An 18,835-nucleotide genomic window follows, 5' to 3' on the forward strand; every position below is an offset into this window, starting at 1 on the left:
CCTGTAGCCTTCCACAGGTGGGCAGGGTTCCACGAGTCAGGCCTTTATGTGTGGACAGAATCCTTTTAGTGAACAAAAGCAACAGGAAGCAAAGGTTAAAATAATAAAACAGATCCAACGGGGTGTCAGGATTGGCTCCCGTAAGCAGCACGTGGAGATGGCCCACACCGGCTGCGGGCAGTATAGGCCACTTGTGGCTGTTGGGCACCTGGAACATGGCGTGTGTGATTGAGATGTGCTGTGTCTGGATCCCCGGACATGACGGGAGAGAAAGTAAAGTGGCTCATGCACACTTTGTCCTGAGTGCCTCCTCAGATGATTGAATTTCAGGGGTGTTGGCTTAAATTAACTGCGTTTTGAACTGATTTCATCACCTTTGTGTTTTTAAATGCGGCTGCAAGAGAAAGTAAAATGGCACAGATGGCTTGTGTTGTATTCTTGCCGGGAAGCGCTGGCCTTGATGGAGACCCCAGGAATCAGGGAAGGTGGCAGAGACCAGTGGGGGTGGGGGGTGGGGGCGCGGCAGTGAGCAGCTCAGACTTGGATCTCTTCCTGCCTCTTCTGTCTCCTGTGTGCCAAACCCACATATCTCATGTGTATATTCTTGTAAATCATCAAAAACTGCACCTGTTGCTCATGAGGCTCTGCGAGTCTTAAGTCTTTTCATCACTCCGCCCCCTCCCCATTTTCTAATCAGGCCCCCTGAAATCAAGTTCATCACAAAACTCACTGGTCCTGAGCATCCCCTTCCCCTCGCCACGTGGATCCAGAGCATCTTTTGTGCAGAAGCACTGGACCTCCCGCACAGCTGCCCATCCACTCGGCCCTTCCTGACTCGGCCTCCACTGACCCCGTGTGTCCACCCTCACTGCTCCCCCCAGGCTTGTGGCTGTCCCCCTCACCTGCAGAGCCTCTCCTCCCCACAAGCCCCAGCCAGCCTTTCCTGTGTCCTCTGCACCAGACCTGTGGCCTTGGACGCCCCATCCCTGCTGGGCCTTCCTCCCATCCCTGACTTCTTGGGGCTGGGAAGTCCCCGGGTCCCCCTCTCCTTGTGGTCCAAGCCCTCTTCTGGCGGCTCTGTGCCTCCTATGGCATGTAAATGTGCCCATGTTGAGGTGCTGAGAGCAGGGGGCTCCAGCGGGCTGTCTGTTGGGATGGGCGGGACCGGGAGTGGGTGGGCTGTCTGCTGAAAGTGGGCGGGGCTGTGTGCTGGGATGGGCGGGGCCGGGAGTGGGTGGGCTGTCTGCTGGGAGTGGGTGGGGCTGGGAGTGGATAGGCTGTGTGCTGGGAGTGGGCGGGGCTGTGTGCTAGGATGGGCAGGGCCGGGAGTGGGTGGAGCTGGGGGTGGGCGGGGATGTCTGCTTGGGTGGGCGGGGCCGGGAGTGGGTGGGCTGTGTGTGCTGGGATGGGCGGGGCCGGGGTGGGCAGGGCTGTGTGCTGGGATGGGCGGGGCCAGGGTGGGCGGGGCTGTGTGCTGGGATGGGCGGGGCCGGGAGTGGGTGGACTGTCTGTTGGGAGTGGGCCGGGCTGGGAGTGGGCGGGGCTGTGTGCTTGGGTGGGCGGGGCCGGGAGTGGGTGGGCTGTCTCTGCTGGGAGTGGGCGGGGCTGTGTGCTGGGATGGGCGGGGCCGGGAGTGGGTGGGCTGTCTGCTGGGAGTGGGTGGGGCTGGGAGTGGATAGGCTGTGTGCTGGGAGTGGGCGGGGCTGTGTGCTAGGATGGGCAGGGCCGGGAGTGGGTGGAGCTGGGAGTGGGCGGGGATGTCTGCTTGGGTGGGCGGGGCCGGGAGTGGGTGGGCTGTGTGTGCTGGGATGGGCGGGGCCGGGGTGGGCAGGGCTGTGTGCTGGGATGGGCGGGGCCAGGGTGGGCGGGGCTGTGTGCTGGGATGGGCGGGGCCGGGGGGGGGTGGGCTGTCTGTTGGGAGTGGGCCGGGCTGGGAGTGGGCGGGGCTGTGTGCTTGGGTGGGCGGGGCCGGGAGTGGGTGGGCTGTCTCTGCTGGGAGTGGGCGGGGCTGTGTGCTGGGATGGGCGGGGCCGGGGTGGGCAGGGCTGTGTGCTGGGATGGGCGGGGCCGGGAGTGGGTGGACTGTCTGTTGGGAGTGGGCCGGGCTGGGAGTGGGCGGGGCTGTGTGCTGGGATGGGCGGGGCCGGGAGTGGGTGGACTGTCTGTTGGGAGTGGGCGGGGCTGTGTGCAGGGATGGGCGGGGCCGTCTGCTGGGGATAGGTGGGGCTGGGAGTCGGCAGGGTGCCCATCTCCAGGTCGTCCCCTCGGCAGGCGGCTGGGGCAGGGCGGGCCTGGCGTGAGGAGCCCGGGGCAGCCCCGCAGTGACCGTGCCCTGTCCGCAGGTCGCCGTCTTGACGCTGACGCTCTTCCCTGTCCGGCTGCTGGTCGCCCTCCTCATGATGCTGCTCGCCTGGCCCCTGGCGCTCGTGTCTTCGCTGGGACCCGGCGGGCAGGAACCGGAGCAGCCGCCGGTGTTGTGGCGGAGGTGAGTCCGAGTCTGCGGGGGCTCCAGGGCAGTGGGGGTGTCGCAGAGCCGTTTCTCCGTGGCTCAGTCCTCTTCCCCGTCCCGGCACAGGCCACCTTCCCCCGCTGCGCCCCTGCCGCTCCTACTCGGAGGCTCCTTCCAGGACTCCGCGAGCCGCTTAACCTCTGTGCGGTGTCCTGAGCACAGGCTCCCGCGTGTTTCCTGCCCGCAGCCCTCGAGGCCGCGTGTGGGCTTGCTGCCCGGGTCTGCTCTCTGCTTTTACACCATGGACAGTGATAAACCACGGCTTCATGTAGATGGACGTGTAAATGCAGCTTAACTAAAGCTCCCACAGGGATCCAGCAAAACAAAATGAAGTCACAGCCTTTTCTTGTGTTAAATACCTAAGGCTGTTCCTTAACTCTCTTTGCTGGGCTTCCCTGGGGGTTCCCTGCCTGCAGTGTCTGAGCCACAGGTTTGATCCCTGGGTGGGGAAGATCCCCGGAGGAGGAAGTGGCAACCCACTCCAGTATTCTTGCCTGGGGAATCCCATGGACAGAGGAGCCTGGTGGGCTACAGTCCTTGGGGTCACAAAGAGTGGGACAGAGCGAACACATGCAAAAGCTATTCCTTAACTAACTCTTCACTGTTAGTGAAGGGAAACAAGCCAGTGGAAGGATTTTCCTGGGTGTTTTCAGTGTCTTAGAAGACACTGTTCCTGTTGAAACCAAGGTGTTCACAACCTGCTGTGTCTATATCTCTGATCCATCCTGAGGGCCCTGGGATGGTTTATTCAAAACAGATTTGTTATTAGTTTTATCATTAATTAATAATAAAAATGTTACTAGTTTAGACGAGCCCACAGCCCAAACGTGCCACCACCTGCTCTATGAATGAGGTTTATTGGGACGCGGCGCTGCCCACTCGTTTCTGCACCAGCCCAGGCTGCTGCCCTGCAGCGAGGACTCCTGTGGCCGAGGCCAAGGGCCCACACGGCCTCCGGTGCCTGCTGCCCCGCCCCTAAGATTTACAGACCAGCTCAAGGCCCTCCTCTCTCTCCCGCTGTCTGATGATGCCCTAAGAGGCTGCGAAATTGGTGTCTCTCCTGGGCCTTAGTTCTCCGCTGCCCACGCGCCACGGTCAGAGCAGCAGTTACCACGTGCAGGGCAGAGAAAGCCGGTTGCTGGTCCAGGGTTTTCTGAGCCGTGGATGAGCACCACGCCTGGGGGACGCCTCACCCCCCTCGCGGCATTTCTCGTCCGCAGACCGTCCCCAGTTTCTAGTGAACCGTGGTTATTCTTCCTCCCTTGAAACCGGAGGCAGGTGTGGCCAGCTCCACAGGTGTGTCCCAGCACATCTGGGCCTCGGAGACTGCCTGGTGTCACGGAGCTCTCCAGAATGAATGAGCAGGTCCGTGAGTGAGCGATCGAGGGTGAACGAGAGCGAACCAGAGGGGGACAAGGGACCAGGCTTTCTAATCTCTTTGGAAATCATACTTTACCTTGAGAGTTTTTTTTAACTAAAGTATGAGGGAGTAGGGAGTGAAAGTCGCTCAGTCGTGTCCGACTCTTTGTGACCCCATGGACTACACAGTCCATGGAATTCTCCAGGCCAGGATACTGGAGTGGGTAGCCTTTCCCTTCTCCAGGGGAGCTTCTCAACCCAGGGATTGAACCCAGGTGAATTTGGTACCAAATGTATAGTCAAGGAAAATAAATCCAGGCCAAAAAGGAATCAGAATTTCAGTTTCTCTGGATTGAAAACCTACAGAAACCAGAGATTTTGTAGTTTTTACCCAGAAGGAGTGATTTGATAAAAGTATCTTTATTCCCTTTTTCCTTCCTCCACCCGGGCTGGGCTCCTTTCCCTCCTGTTCTCACCTCGCACGGCCTCCGAGTCTGTCTTTTCACATAGGTGACTCGGGGCTCCTTGCATTTCCCTGTTCTGACTCCCTGTGGCTTTTCTTGTCTGCAGTGATGCACTTGATCTCATCAGGTGATAAGTGGACCACAGCCAAGTTTAGTTCCAGCAGCCCACTTCACAGAAGCATCGTGTGTGTGTGTGTGTGTGTGTGTGTGTGAGAGAGAGAGAGAGAGAGAGAGACAGGCCCATGATGTGCCCCACGTGCAGAGACATGGGGTGGTTTCACAGGAGGTCTGGGTGTTCACGTCCACAGAGACTGAGCATCGTTCTGAGTGTATGCCTGTGTGTGTGCACGAGTGTGTACAAATGCATGTTTGTGTGTATGCGTGTGTGCATGTGCATACACATGTTCGTGTACTGGCATGTACCCCAGCAGCACGCACACCTACCTTGTGTGGCTCTTCTACCGTGGCCTCCATCGCCCAGGGAAGGAGTCGGGTGCTCTGGGCCTGTTGGGGTCAGAACCCAGCCCTGAGGGGCGCCAGGTGGCCAGCAGGTCTGGGGCCCCGGCTGGGCAAGGGTGGCGGTCAGGGTCACCATGGGCTTCCCTCACACATGGCTTCTTGAGGTCACCTGCATATCCGCCTGCTGTGGGAGGTCTGACCTTTCCTTCCTGTATTGTCTTTTTCCGTTTTATGGAATTTCCAGTTTTATGTTGCCTTTTACCAAAAGAATGATGAGCCCTGAGTATAGCCTCAAAATTCTCTGTCCCCAAGGTCCCGAGGCTGCGGCCTGGGGGTCGCTGTCCCCTCGGGACCCGGGGCCCTGACCCCAGCTGGTGCCTGTCCCTCTGCTGCTCTCTCGGGCGTGGTCTGCATTCCCTGGGCCTGTTTTCTTTTTGTTTGTTTGTTTTTCATCCAAGATTTTCTGGAGTATCGGATTCTTATCTCAGAAAGAAGATGCGCGGAAGGAGCTCGTTCCGTTTGTGTCTGGAAGTGTCTTTATTCTGCTCTGTGTGTTGGTGGGTGTTGAGTTAGGTGTAGAACTGACTCAGTGCTTTCGTGACACACTGCTACCTGCAGCTTAGATGCTAGAAGCCCACCTGTTCCTCTCTGGAAAGTTTCGAAGTCTCTGTTATTGGAAATTTGGAAACTTTTGAAAGGAGATTGCATGAATCTTTTTTTTTTTTTCTTTAACAAAGTGCATTCTGGTCAGCGCCTTGACGTGGTGCTGGGAGTCTGTGCCCGCCTTCAATCTGAGAAGCTGTTTTCTTGGTGTCTTATAGTTCTGTCCTGGCTTTTTCTGGCATGTTCTGGGAGGTTCCCTCTCCATTTTCCAGCCTTTCTGAGGAGCTGACATTTCTGCAGGAGACATTGGATTTTCACACATGCTTTGTTTTTCTTGTCCTCTGGACGATTTCAGAGCACCCTGGCTCCGTAATGTACTGACATGTGTGGGTCTCTTCTGATGCCTGCCCTGGGGTCTCCTCGGACCTTCCTCTTCCCCCCACACATCCGAGTCTAAGGTGTCTCCCTATGTGAGGAAGGGAGGACGGTGGGGGCGAGGGCGGGTCGCTGCCCTTGTAGATCTGCCCCCCGGCCCCCTCCCTGGAATGGCTCTGCATCTCCAGTGTGAACGGTGCCCTTGCCTCAGGAACGGGGTGCTGGCGCCAGCTGGGGTCGGCGTTGCCCCTGACGGGGTGTGGGCGGCAAGGCGCTGTCCCCGACGGCCACGCTTCTGTTGCAGGGTCGTGGACGTGCTGCTCAGGGCCATCATGCGCACCATGTGGTTTGCGGGCGGCTTCCACCACGTGGCCGTGAAGGGGCGGCGGGCACTGCCCACCGAGGCCGCCATCCTCGCCCTGGCTCCACACTCCTCCTACTTCGACGCCATCCCTGTCACCATGACGATGTCTTCCGTCGTGATGAAGGCTGAGAGCAGAGACATCCCCATGTGGGGAAGTGAGTGAGCCCCCCATTCCGCTGGGGGAGTGAGCCCCATCCTGCTGGGAGAGTGACCCCCATCCTGCTGGAGAGAGTGACAGCCCCCAACCTGCTGGGGAGTGAACCCCCTGCTGGGGGAGTGAGCCCCCATCCTCCTGGGAGAGTGACCCCCATCCTGCTGGGGGAGTGACCCCCCATCCTGCTGGGGTAGTGAGCCCCATCCTCCTGGGAGAGAGAGCCCCATCCCACTGGGAGAGTGACCCCCCCATCCTGCTGGGAGCGAGTGACCCCCCATCCTGCTGGGGTAGTGACCCCAATCTTGCTGGGGTAGTGAGCCCCATCCTCCTGGGAGAGAGAGCCCCATCCCACTGGGAGAGTGACCCCCCCATCCTGCTGGGAGCGAGTGACCCCCCCATCCTGCTGGGGTAGTGACCCCAATCTTGCTGGGGTAGTGAGCCCCATCCTCCTGGGAGAGAGAGCCCCATCCCACTGGGAGAGTGACCCCCCATCCTGCAGGGAGTCAGTGAGCCCCACCCCCTCAATCCTGCTGGGAGACTGCCCCCCCATCCTGGTGGGAGTGCTGAGCCCCCCCTCCCCGTCCTGGGGGCACTGACACCTGCCCTGCTGGCTGGTCCAGGTCACGTGACGGCAGACACGTCTGCACAGGTCCCACCCCCGTGAGCCAGGCCCTGACCTTGACCTCTGTGTTACGATTTCTTCTGATATTACTGTGGTTTTCATTTTTTATTAGCACACAAGTACCCTCAACTGTGAGGTGTTAAAGCGCTCCTTCAAGCTCTAACACAGCGTGTTGCCCTTGGCTCACAGAAGCGCTGGAAGCTGGGGCTAGCTCAGTGCCCGTGCCGGGGGTAGCTGCTGGGCTGTACCAGTCGGTGGGCTCACTGCCTCATCCTTCTGGGTGGTTCCACCAGACCTCCCTTTCTCCCCATGGCCCTTTTTAGCAGCGTCAGGAATAATCAGTGAGGAAGGATGAAATAGTGTCAATTGCATGAAAAAGCAAACTGTTTCAAGACATGTGACAAAATATCACTGAGATGCGCTTAGATTTTTTGAGTGCCATGGACCCAACTAGGTAGAATTTTATTCTTTTTAAAAATGTTTTCTTTTCAGTTTTGTAAGACGTCCAGGAAATAAAGGTCATGAAACATTATTGTTTACAAATAGCAAAAATACTCAGAAAAGAAGCTCACAGCCCATCTTGGGCCCCATGAGGGGTGGCCCTAGGGCAGAGCAGGTGGAAACCGACCACTGTGGCCTCACCAGCCCGGGAGGGTAACCGACTTCCACGGCCTCCACTTGCCGTCAGGTCAGATTTTCTCTCCTGAGAAGTACTTCCCACCTTTAAATCCTTATTCAAGGACCAGCGTGTTGGTTGTCACCATCAGCTTTGGTCGTGGGAGTCCTGAGTGCACTCCTGCCCCCACAAACACACACTCTCACACACACACACTCTCACACACTCACATTCACACTCACACACTCTCACACACTCACATTCTCTCACACACACACACTCATATGCACACATTCTCACACTCAAACACACACTCACACACAAACTCACACTGACAGTCACACACACACACATTCTCACACACTCACATTCTCACACTCACACACACATTCTCACACTCACACACACACACACACACACTCACATTCTCACCCCCACACACTCTCTCACACACTCACACCCACACACTCACACACACATTCTCACACTCACACACTCACACACAAACTCTCACACTCACACAGTCACACACACATTCTCACACACACACACATACACTCTCACACACACACTCACAGTCACACACACATTCTCACACACACACACACACACACTCGCACATACACACACACACTCATACACTCACACACACACTCACACACACATTCTCACACTCACATTTGCGCACGCACACACACACTCGCACACACTCACTCTCACACACTCTCGCACACACACTCACTCTCACACAGTCACACACACACACACACTCTCACACTCACACACAGACACACACTCTCACACACACACTTGCTGGGGGCTGAGAATGGAGTCTGTTTCTTTTGTTTTTAACCACGCCGCTTGCAGGGTTTAGCTCCCTGACCAGGGATTGAGCCCATGTCCTCGGCGGTGACAGCACAGAACTTTCACCTCTGGACCCCAGGGAACCCCTAAGAAGGGTCTCTGTGTCCTGGAATGGGGACCAAGCACCGCGGAGCCTGGGGTTTAAAATGACAGGAACGTGTGTTCGCTCATCGTTCTGGGGGCCAGACTCCAAAACCCAGGTCTCAGCAGGCTGGTCTCAAAGGAGAACCCATCCCAGGCCCCCCTCCGGTGTCCACTGTCCTTGCCCTCCTGGGCGAACCTGGCTGTGGCCATGTCCCCTCACCCTTGTCTCCGTCGTCACCTGGCCATCTGTCCTCCTCACGAGGACACCAGTCCTTGAGCAGGGCTCACCCTGTGCAGTGTGACCTCATCTTGACTTGGCCACATCTGCAGAGGTCCTGTTTCGCAGGGAAGTCAGCTACGGGTCTAAGGAGGTCAGATATGGGCCCAGAGAGGTCAGCTGCAGACCCAGGGAGGTCAGCTGCAGACCCAGGGAGGTCAGCCACAGGCCCAGGGAGGTCAGCTGCGGGTCCAGAGAGATCACCCATAGGCCCAGGGAGGTCAGCCACGGGTCCAGGGAGGTCAGCTATGGGCGCAGAGAGGTCACCACAGGCCCAGGGAAGTCAGCCACGGGTCCATGGAGGTCACCTATGGGCCCAGAGAGGTCAGCTGTGGACCCAGGGAGGTCAGATATGGGTGCAGAGAGGTCACCACAGGCCCAGGGAGGTCAGCCACAGGTCCAGGGAGGTCAGCTGTGAGTCTAGAGAGATCACCCATAGGCCCAGGGAGGTCACCGCGGGCCCGGGGAGGTCGGCCGTGGACCTGGGTTCTCTGGCTCTTCCATCAGTGACGCAGGTGACCGAGGGCTCTCCAGTCCAGCGGGTCAGCCCACCGTCTGTCTCTCTCCCGCCTTGTCGTCTGTGGCCCGCAGGTGGTGGGGCTCCCAGTCAGTGCTGTCCCTGCTCCCTTGTGGCCGGCAAAGCCCGCGGGGAACCTCCGGGGGGATCACCATGCCACGAGCCGCCCCCACCGACCCCACCCCCCACAAGCGCCCCGCCCTCTCTTTCAGCTATGATAAAGTACATACGGCCGGTGTTTGTGTCCCGGGCAGACCAGGACTCCCGCAGGAAGACGGTGGAGGAAATCAGGAGGCGGGCGCAGTCCGGCGGGAAGTGGCCACAGGTAGGCTGCCTTGCTATGTCCTGCACGGATTTACTCTGAAAGACCTGAACATAGGGGTCAGAGGGGAAAGAAACCTGAGAGCCAGAACTTGACTTCCCTGGAGACTGGGTTCATTGTGTTTCACATTATTTTTGATAAGTGCAAGCCTAAGAATGTGCTTGTATATCAGGTATTTTTGGTTCTGGCATTTTAAAAATAAGAAATGGGGGAAAATAATTTTCACATGCATCTGAAGTTCCCAAGTCATCTTTTAAGTTCTCCGTCAGAAACAGCTGGCTGGCCTGGCTCTGGAGTCAGCGGCCTCGTGCCTGAGTAGGGCACTGGGCTGCGTCCACTTGCTTCTTAAAGCTCTGAGCTTGCCCGGCACGCTTTGGTTCCCTCGAGGCACCAGGAAGCCTGGCCTGGGCTGTGGGGCAGCATCCTCAGCCAGAGGCAGCCGTAGGTGCGGTGTGACCCCTGCTGTGTACACATGTAGTTTTTCTTTTCTATTGAGCCGACCTCAAGAAGCCGGAGCCCCACAGGACTCTCTGGGTTCTGGCTGCTCAGAAAACAGTGACAGCCTTGCTGTGGCCCCCTGCCCATGGACGAGCAACCCCTGGGGGGCTGTGCTTCCAGGGTCCCGGCTGCCACCCACCCCCAAGCATGGCATGACCCTGCCTCCTCCATTCAGCTCACCTGCCTGACCCAGGGTTGGACCAGCCCCCTGGAGCTGGTCTTTCCTCCAGGGCCCAGGGTTGAAAGCAGCATTATGGGCTGTATTTTCCAGCACGTGGGGGAAGTTAGCTTCCATCCCCCTGCTGGGAGTCAGTACGAGTTAGAGAGATGGGAGATTCCGGTGACAAGGCGTTACCTTTGCTGCTGGTTCCGAGGGTGTCTGCGTTGTTGGCCCGGCCCCGGTCCACGAGGCCCCGTCCTCAGCCTCACGCTTCCCATCCGTGCGCCTCTGTCCTGCCTGTGCCGTGGGCTGGTCCGTGTCTGTTCCACGCGGCAGCTCTGGAGGGCACTGTGCGTCCTGCCACTGGGAGACGCGTGCTGTTTGTGTGTCTGCGTTGCTTCCAGATTTTAGTAAAACCAGCAGTCAGAGGGGGAATTCACGAATGCTTCTGTCTGCCTCTTACCTTTCTCCACTGAATGTGATTGAAGTGCCTGAACTATTTCAGGCCCAGAAGAAGCAGATTGGGAAGTTGGCCCCTGAACCGGCCCTTTGATGCTGAAATTTTTTTTTTTCCCTCTCATTTCAAGATAATGATTTTTCCAGAAGGCACCTGTACCAATAGGACGTGCTTAATCACCTTCAAGCCTGGTATGTAGTGCCTTAATTATCTTTCTCTCTCTGCGAGAAGGTGGGGAAGGCCCTCACTCCCAGCAAAGTGCCTCAGCCCGGAGGTGTTCTCATATCTGTCTCCTGCGACCCTGGGGTTTGGTCTGAGTGTCCATGGCCGGCCCCCAGTGACCTCTGACCGAGAAGCCCACTCTGTGCTGAGACCCTCCCGGGCCGTACGGGCGGGGGACGTGCCGCCACAGAGATGAGACGTATCCCTTCTCCGTCCGCAGGTGCGTTCATCCCAGGGGTTCCCGTCCAGCCCGTGGTTTTGCGGTACCCGAACAAACTGGTGAGTGCATTCTCCTGGGCACACAGGTCCAGCGAGTGTCCTGGGCCTGAGAACGGCCCGGTGTTCCAGAGCGTTCCCCCGCACTCGCTCCTGAAGCCCTGCTCTTGTGGGTCAGAGTCCTGGCCCGTCCTTGAGCCGGACCCGTGGGTATGAGACCCCCCCCACCAGGTCTCCTCAGCATCTCTGCCACCCAGTTCACACTCAGGACATTTTAAAACTAAGTCCCGAAGGCTAGAGAGCAGAAGGGAGCGGGGTTAGCCACCTCCGCTCTCGGTCCTCCGGGGACACAAGCGCCCTCTTGACGGTGCTCTTGGCAGAGCCCAGCTCGGCTTCCAGGGTGAGCCCCGGACGAGGCCTCAGGCCCCGGTGCCCGTGGGCGCCTCTCCCCGGCCGCCTCATCTGTAATCCGCCCTGCCCCAGGCTGCATCCTGCCTCTGCAGGGGTGTGCAGCTCTGGGGTCCCTGCCTGCCTGGTGCTGGCTGTGAGAACCTCCCTGGGGGACCCAAGGTGTATTCGCTCACACGAGCTCCCTTGGGAGCTTTGTCACGACAGGTCATGGCAGGGGGCGGGGGGCTGGTTCAGATGTGGCAGGATCCCTCTGACGTCTGTGGGCCCCAGAGGCTTTCAGCGCCCCTGCTTCCAAGCCGAGCCCGTGGGCCCCAGGTGTGTACGCTGACCCCGTGCCCGCCGGTGTAGACAGACCCGGTGTCTGAATGCCAGTAGAGCTGGCAGCCACGTGGGCTGGTGCAGCTGTCCTTACGGCCCTGAAGAGGCTCGCCCTTTGGTCGGTTTCTGAGAATGAGGATCTGTCACCGGCCTGTAGAGCTCTAGATTTCCCCCTCTCCAGTTTGTTCCATCGGCTCGTTTGAAGCAGGGCGCTGGGCGGCTCTGGGAGGAGGGGGGTCGCGGGGATGAGGGGCTCCGTCGGGACTCACGGCTGCTCTCCTGCCCCCAGGACACCATCACGTGGACATGGCGAGGCCCGGGAGCGTAAGTCAGAGCCCACGCTGTCCTCCCCTCCAGGCGCCACCGAGCCGCTTTAGGGGTCGCCGCGCCGGCCTGCAGTTCAGTCTGGCTGCACGAGGCGGCCTTCCCCACACCCGGGATCCTGGGACTGAAGTTGATGGTCCTCCCCCCGGTGGGAGGGGAATGGATTCCTCTTCCCACCTGCGTCTGTCAGCTCGCTGGTTGAGCGCACAGCTTGACCCCGGAAAGGAAGGGGGTGCACGGGGGCCTGGGCGCCGGTGTGTGCTGGTGTTGGGGGGTGGGGGGGCGGCCCTCCCGGGGCCCCTGGCCTGCCCGAGTGGCGGAGGTGGCATCGCCAAGGCTGAAGGGTGGAGTGGGAGGTGAGGAGCTGGGGGGAGCTGGGAGAGAGTCTGGGAAGGGGGTCCTTCAGGTTCCTGGCGAGCTGGGCTTGGAGCGGGCCGTGAAGAGGTGGACAGTGGTAGGGGTGCCATGACCTCGGGCCTGGGGGCCCTGGAGGGGCCGGATGTCGGGGAGACGAGGCGTCCTGAGCCGGAGGCCAATCAGGGAGCGCGGCCTCGGGTTGCGGCAGGCCGGCGTGGGCGTCTCTGAGGCGCTCAGCCTTGTCCTCAGGGCTGCATTCGCCGTTGAGATTCAGGCCCAGGAAGGCTCGGCGCCTCCTGGAGACCAGCCTGCTCAGGGGTGCCCTCTGCAGGGGAGCGGGGCGTGGAGACCCGGCATCAGAGCTGCAGGGAACCGAGACTTCACCATGCTGTAAATTTGTTCACGTTTAAGGTTGAAGATCCTGTGGCTGACGCTGTGCCAGTTTCACAATCAAATGGAAATTGAGGTTTGTCCGGATGCGGCGTCCACAGCGTCGCGGCCGCGTCTGTGCTGACGGGATGTTTCACGGTGTTGTGTTGTGCATGTTATTGCAATGTCGCGTTATGTCATGTTAGGGTCTCCATAGACAGTGTTACCAGGTTGAGGTCCATAGAGATAGGATGTTACATCGGGATCTCTACGGACGTGATATTATACATGATGCTGGCATCTGTAGGAGGTTACGGGTTATCTGTCTTGCTTTGAACGCTCCATTTCTCATGGCTTCGTAGAGGGCTTCCCAGTGGTTCAGTCAATTTGTGTCTCTTGTATGACCTTTTATCCATTCAGATAGCATTTTAAATATCCGCAGGAAGCTAAGTCCCTTGTTCCCTTATTATGGTTAGCGTAGCTTGACAGCATATAAAGTTTGCACACAAGCAGTTAATGATTCTCTTGACTTACATTTTCACCTGATGCTGACGTGGCTGGCATCGTGCTGTTGAACTTATCACACTCTTGCCCTCTGTTGAATGCCCGGTCAGACCAGGCAAACTGCCCACGAGTCTTCAGCCCGTCTCCAAAGTCCCAGTACCCGTGCTCTCTGCTCAGATAAACATGCCACATTCATGCAGCCTGTAAATTTAATCATGAGGAATAGAGTCTGTTTTCTTAAAAGTGGAATTCACTTGCTACTCCTACATCTGAAAAATGAAAGACTAGTCTTACACAGCGTAAAGCTTTTCATTTGTAGAGTAACGCTGAATTTACACATGATCCCGGCCTTCAGCCAGGCTTTCCACTTCAGCAGAAATAAGCCACTTAATAAAGAACTGAGCTGAAAGGGCCATGGCCCACGTCCAGGGGCGGCCGGCCCACAGCCCAGGAGGTTTGCTGTGGCTCGTCTGCTGGTGGCCGGGAGGCAGCGGCGGGCCGAGTCTCCGGGGAGGATGGATGCTCTGTCTCAGCCTGGTTTCTAATTTTAAGAGTTGAAACTGTGTGGCTTTGTGACGCCGCTCTGAACTCCTTCCTGTGTCTCTCTACAAGATGCCAGTGCTGAGGTCAAACTGCTGCAACTTGCAGAGTTTTTAAAAAGGTAGCAGTGACAGCCTAGAGCCTTTCCTATGATGGAGCCTGGCCCAAGGCGTGGGACTTACGTACATAAAACACTGTGAGCTTCAGTCACAGAGAGACCCGAGTTCCTGGGGCGATTTATCATGCAGTAGCTGTCCAAAAGCTGCTGAGAGCCTCTCAGATGAAACACGAAACTGAGACCATGAGAAATGGGAGCACATGTATGATTCTTCTGCATCTAAAGACTGAGCCCCGGGGTGAAGTTACCGCTCCAAGCCCTGACTCCTGTGTCGAGGGAGTGGTGCTCCTGCTGAGGCAAGGCAGTTTGGGAGTGTGCACACGTGTGTGGGTGTGTCTGTGTGTGCACACACGTGCACCTGCTTGAGCAGGAGTGACAAGCCCAGACGATTCCAGTGGAAGGTGCTCGGCCGTCAGGGTGGAGGTCGCCTTGTGGTGGTGATGGCGGAGCGGGGAGCCCACGCCGTGCCGGTGACCGGCTTCTCTGTCCCTGCAGTTCCTTCCGGTGTACACGCCCTCGGAGGAGGAGAGGAAGGACCCCGCCCTGTACGCCAGCAACGTGCGCCGCGTGATGGCCGAGTGAGTGAGCCCCGCGCGCCGCCGGGTCGGCGCTCCGTGCAGCCCCCGCGCCCGCGGCCTCCCCGGCTCTCATCACTCGGTGACCTTGTCCCCGGCGTCCTGGCCTTGCTGGAGACCACCCGGCAGCCGGGGCGGGCGATGGGTTTGAACCAGCCTGGCCGAGCGTCAGCCAGAGTGTGCTTGGCCGCACGCTCTGTCTCCCCGTCCTGTCGGCGGACGTTTCTGCTTGTTCAGCCTTCAGAGGATGGGTCATTGCCCCCGAATTCTCTGCATTGCAGCCATCGCTGTGAGCCAGCAGTGCCCGCGGGGCTGTGTCCGTGCGTGCGCGTGGAGACGGGCAGCGGGGCCGTGGTCACGAGCGCACGGGAGGGCCTGGGCCGGCACGTCCTGGCTGCCCTCCTCCTGGAGAGCAGTCCTGAGGTTCTTCCTCCGCAGAGCGCGGGTTTTGTGCAGTTAATCCCGTGGCGCTTAGAGGACGGCGTGCCTGCAGCCAGGAGCATGCCCGCCTGAGTTTCCCTGCAGCCCCTGGCTGGTTTCGGGCCCTGGCAGCCTCACCCCAGACCCCAGGCGTTCAGCCTGCCCACACGCCTCAGAGCCTTCAGCGCTGGGAGCAGAGTCTGGGGGGGACACGCCCCCCACCCCGACCCCCGACGCTGACTCTGGGACACAGAGCCGCCGGGCAGCAGGAGGCGCTCGACTCTCAGCTTTTGGGAAGTCAGGGCAGTGAGGGACCCTGATCAGCCCCTGGACAGATATACTCTCCACAGAGTCAGAGGCCTGACAGTTTGGGTGTGATTTTTTTTTTTTTAGTTTATATTCAGTAAATTAGCCATTAAAAATCTTAAGTACCTACCCTAAGGAAACTTCTGTGTTGTCATACGGTCCGTGTTGGCTCAGTGGAAAAGGACAGATACCCATCGGGTCCTGTCTCGCCTCACGGCTGCAGGAGGATTCCAGAACCGTGAGGGTCCCACCCAGGGTCCCACAGGCTTTGCAGGCAGCCAGGGGACCCTCCGGACCTGCAGCAGCTCTGGCTCCTGTCCCCACACGGCCAGACCTGAGTGCTCTTTAGGGGAGTTCAGCAGCCGCAGAATGGAGCCTTCAGAGTCATTGCCATGGCAACCAGGAACCACAGCCATATCCTCATACCTGCCAGGGACTGGGTCCAGGGCCCTCAGAGACCAAAGTCCAGGGAGGCTCATGCGCCTCGTGTGCGATGGCCTCGCATGCTGCCCCTGTGTCCTCAGATGTGGAACCTTGGATCGGGAGGGCCGACTGTCCCGCCGAGACGAGCGAAAGCCCCCTCGGTTACAGAGACAGGGTTGGCGGGGTCGTTCTCGATACCTGGTAAATTTCCTACTGTGAATGCACTTTCCATAAACGTCAGGAGGAGGCTGCTTTCCATGGAATCTGAGACAGCCTGTGGGATGACCGGGTCCTGCCTCCCTCTGACCCCAGGGCGGTGCCAGCCTGGAGAGCAGGGTGCTCTGCATCGCGAGGGCGGCTTCCTGTCCCTGAAGGCGCCAGATGCGGGCTCCGTCCCTCATGGGCGGAACTGCTGAGGCACCAGGCTGACCCGCGGCTGGGCAGCCCCAGGCCCCAAGTCACTGACGTATGGGGTCAGCTATTCAGCCTTTGTGTTTAGTGCCGAGTGTGGTACTTCCTATCATTGCTGTTATTTTGTATTTTGGCTCATTGCTTGGCACTCGGGATGGTTCCCTGACTAGCAATCGACCCCAGACCTCTGCAGTGAAAGTGCCAAGTCCTAACCTCTAGGCTACCTGGGAGCTCCCCGAATATGCTCTACACACCTCGGCGTCCAGAGCACTCAGCGCCCAGTGGCTCCTGTTAAAGGCTCCTACGTGGGGGTGGTGGGTGTTTGCGGGCTCCGCGGGCACCTCATCCCATCCTGCAGGCTTAGGGGCGCCCAGGGGGAGGGTCAGGGCCTCCGACCTCCCTCCAGGCCCAGCTTAGGACCCTCCAGATGTGGCTTCTGGGGGGACCGACAGGAGGGGCCTCACTCCGGCGGGGCTGGGAGCAGGCCTGCGGCTTTTCCCCGCATCACTCCCAGGTGGGAACGGCCGAGGGAAGCGGAGTCTGCCACGTGCCACTGGGTGGACGGGGCCGCCTGTGTCCTTAGCCCCAGGACAGGGAAAGTGGGATTTTGCCAGTGTTCTCTGCATGGCCCTCCATCTGAGCCGGCTGGGCTCACGCTCAGGAGGACGCGCCCTCCTTCCAGGCCCGGCGCTCACGCCAGAGGACTCATGGGGCGCTGCCTGCCCCGCCTCCTAGGCCGGGGGGTGGGGGGGCCCCCAGAGCAGCTCGTCCCCTCACACGTGCGTGTGCCCTCATCCGGCCTTCACACCCCTCTGATGCTGCGGGGCTTTGCCCCCCGATTCCTTTCTCGCAGCTGAGTGCCGGCACACCCTGAGCGGCGCGGACATACCAGGGCCTTTGCCTGGGGAAGCCACCCATTTCTCCAGCACCCCTGCGCCCCACTTCTCACCCAGGGGGTCGTTCCTGTTCTTGGGGAGCTGGTTCTCTCCATGACTCTCCCCTCCACCCTGACCACCACCTGTATTCTTATCAGCTTCTACTTTTAATGTGTAACTAAAGCTTCACTGAGGCTGCAGAATGTGGAAACCTAAGCAGAAGTGCCACTTAGGGTGCAGACAGCTTGGGTCATGTGGAGGGCAGTCTTTTGTTAAAAATGCACGCATTCTGGGGACAGACCGCTCCAGGGCTCCGCGCCCACGGGTCCCGGAGCAGGAAGCAGGACGTCTGAGTCGGCAGGCCTCGCTGTCGCGTGGGTCTCCGCCGCCAGAGCTGAGCGTGCGAGAGGGGCCGAGACCCTGGGCCTCTGCGTGTGACGCTGCTCTTCGGCCGCTCCCTCCCTGGGACGGCCCCCCTGTTGCCCGGAGGGCAGCTGACCCAGCCCCTCCTCTCCCACAGGGCCCTGGGCGTCTCCGTGACCGACTACACGTTTGAGGACTGCCAGCTGGCCCTGGCGGAAGGCCAGCTCCGTCTCCCCGCTGACACCTGTCTGCTGGAGTTTGCCCGGCTGCTCAGGGGTCTGGGGTGAGTTCCCTGGTCCTCGCTGGCGGGCGCTGAGTCGAGGCGGCCGTCTCTCAGGCACCTGGGACGAAGGAGACCGTTCAGAGGGCACAGGCTTCATGTGGGCCCCGCAGGGTCCCCACCCGGGCACTGATGACAAACCCAGAGGTCGCGGGCGGAAGCCAGTTGAAATGATTAACGGTGCTCTTTCTGAGGTTTGGGTTATTTTTTCTTTTTTGAAATGCCAGCATCATTCCACACAGAAGTGTCTTAAACCCTGAATGGCTAGCCTGACTGTCTCTTTATGGACGGCCTCCCCGCCCCCAGCCCCGCCCCGAATCCTAGGAGGGCCGGTCCCAGGGTGGGCCCGTGCACCGCGGGGTCCCAGAGCTTGGGGTCGGGGGCACAGTTGGCCCTCAGTCTTCCAGACGAGCCCCTTTTCCCAAGGACTGACTGCTGCTCTGTCTATGAATCATCTTCAGGGTTTGCTGGGTCTTTAGACATAAAGCTTCCGTTTTCAGCATTCTGTGACTTTATTGAAAACAATCCTCCCCTCATTTTTTTTCTTTAGACTAAAGCCAGAAAAACTTGAGCAGGATCTGGACGGGCATGCAGAAAGCGCCAGAATGAAGCAGGGCAGGAGGGTGACGCTCCCTGAGTTTGCAGCCCAGCTGGGGGTCCCCGAGTCCCAGTCGCTGGAGGACCTGTTCTCCCTGTTTGACGAGGTAGGGGTGGCAGGGGACAGCTGGTTTTCCCTGGGGGCAATTTTGGAAGCAAACGAGAGACCAGCCTTTGTTGCCCATCTTCCAAGCCACCCTGTCTTTTGGAGTGTTTTGTCCTGTGCTGTCAAATGCAAAGAGAAATTTGGCTTTTAAGTCAGTGTTTGTTGGCAAGCACGCCTGTAGTTGGGAGAATTGAAGCAGGTCGCTCAAAGACCCCTGAGTGCATGCGTGCCCTCGGGAGGTGGCGGGGCCCTTGCTAACGGTGTCTGTCCCCAGGGTGGCGGCGGGGAGGTGGACCTACGTGAGTACGTGGTCGCCCTGTCTGTCGTCTGCCGGCCGGCCCGGACCCTGGACACCATCCAGCTCGCGTTCAAGGCAAGTGCGGCGATTCTGCAACC

At 59.2% G+C, this 18,835-nt stretch overlaps 1 protein-coding gene across 1 annotated transcript in view; it reads left to right on the plus strand.

Moving 5' to 3' along the window:
• LPCAT1 (lysophosphatidylcholine acyltransferase 1) overlaps window positions 1-18,835 on the plus strand; it is a 38,796-nt gene that overhangs the window by 13,503 nt on the left and 6,458 nt on the right. Inside the window, exons 2-12 of the mRNA XM_043887300.1 lie at window positions 2,343-2,485; window positions 6,074-6,288; window positions 9,480-9,592; window positions 10,835-10,895; window positions 11,147-11,205; window positions 12,161-12,195; window positions 12,964-13,018; window positions 14,579-14,661; window positions 17,614-17,739; window positions 18,287-18,440; window positions 18,714-18,812. Coding sequence (XP_043743235.1) covers window positions 2,343-2,485; window positions 6,074-6,288; window positions 9,480-9,592; window positions 10,835-10,895; window positions 11,147-11,205; window positions 12,161-12,195; window positions 12,964-13,018; window positions 14,579-14,661; window positions 17,614-17,739; window positions 18,287-18,440; window positions 18,714-18,812 — 1,143 coding nt within the window. The remainder of the gene's footprint in view (window positions 1-2,342; window positions 2,486-6,073; window positions 6,289-9,479; window positions 9,593-10,834; window positions 10,896-11,146; window positions 11,206-12,160; window positions 12,196-12,963; window positions 13,019-14,578; window positions 14,662-17,613; window positions 17,740-18,286; window positions 18,441-18,713; window positions 18,813-18,835) is intronic.

The sequence above is a fragment of the Cervus elaphus genome, chromosome 25, assembly GCF_910594005.1.
Source record: "Cervus elaphus chromosome 25, mCerEla1.1, whole genome shotgun sequence".
Classification (NCBI taxonomy): Eukaryota; Metazoa; Chordata; class Mammalia; order Artiodactyla; family Cervidae; genus Cervus; species Cervus elaphus.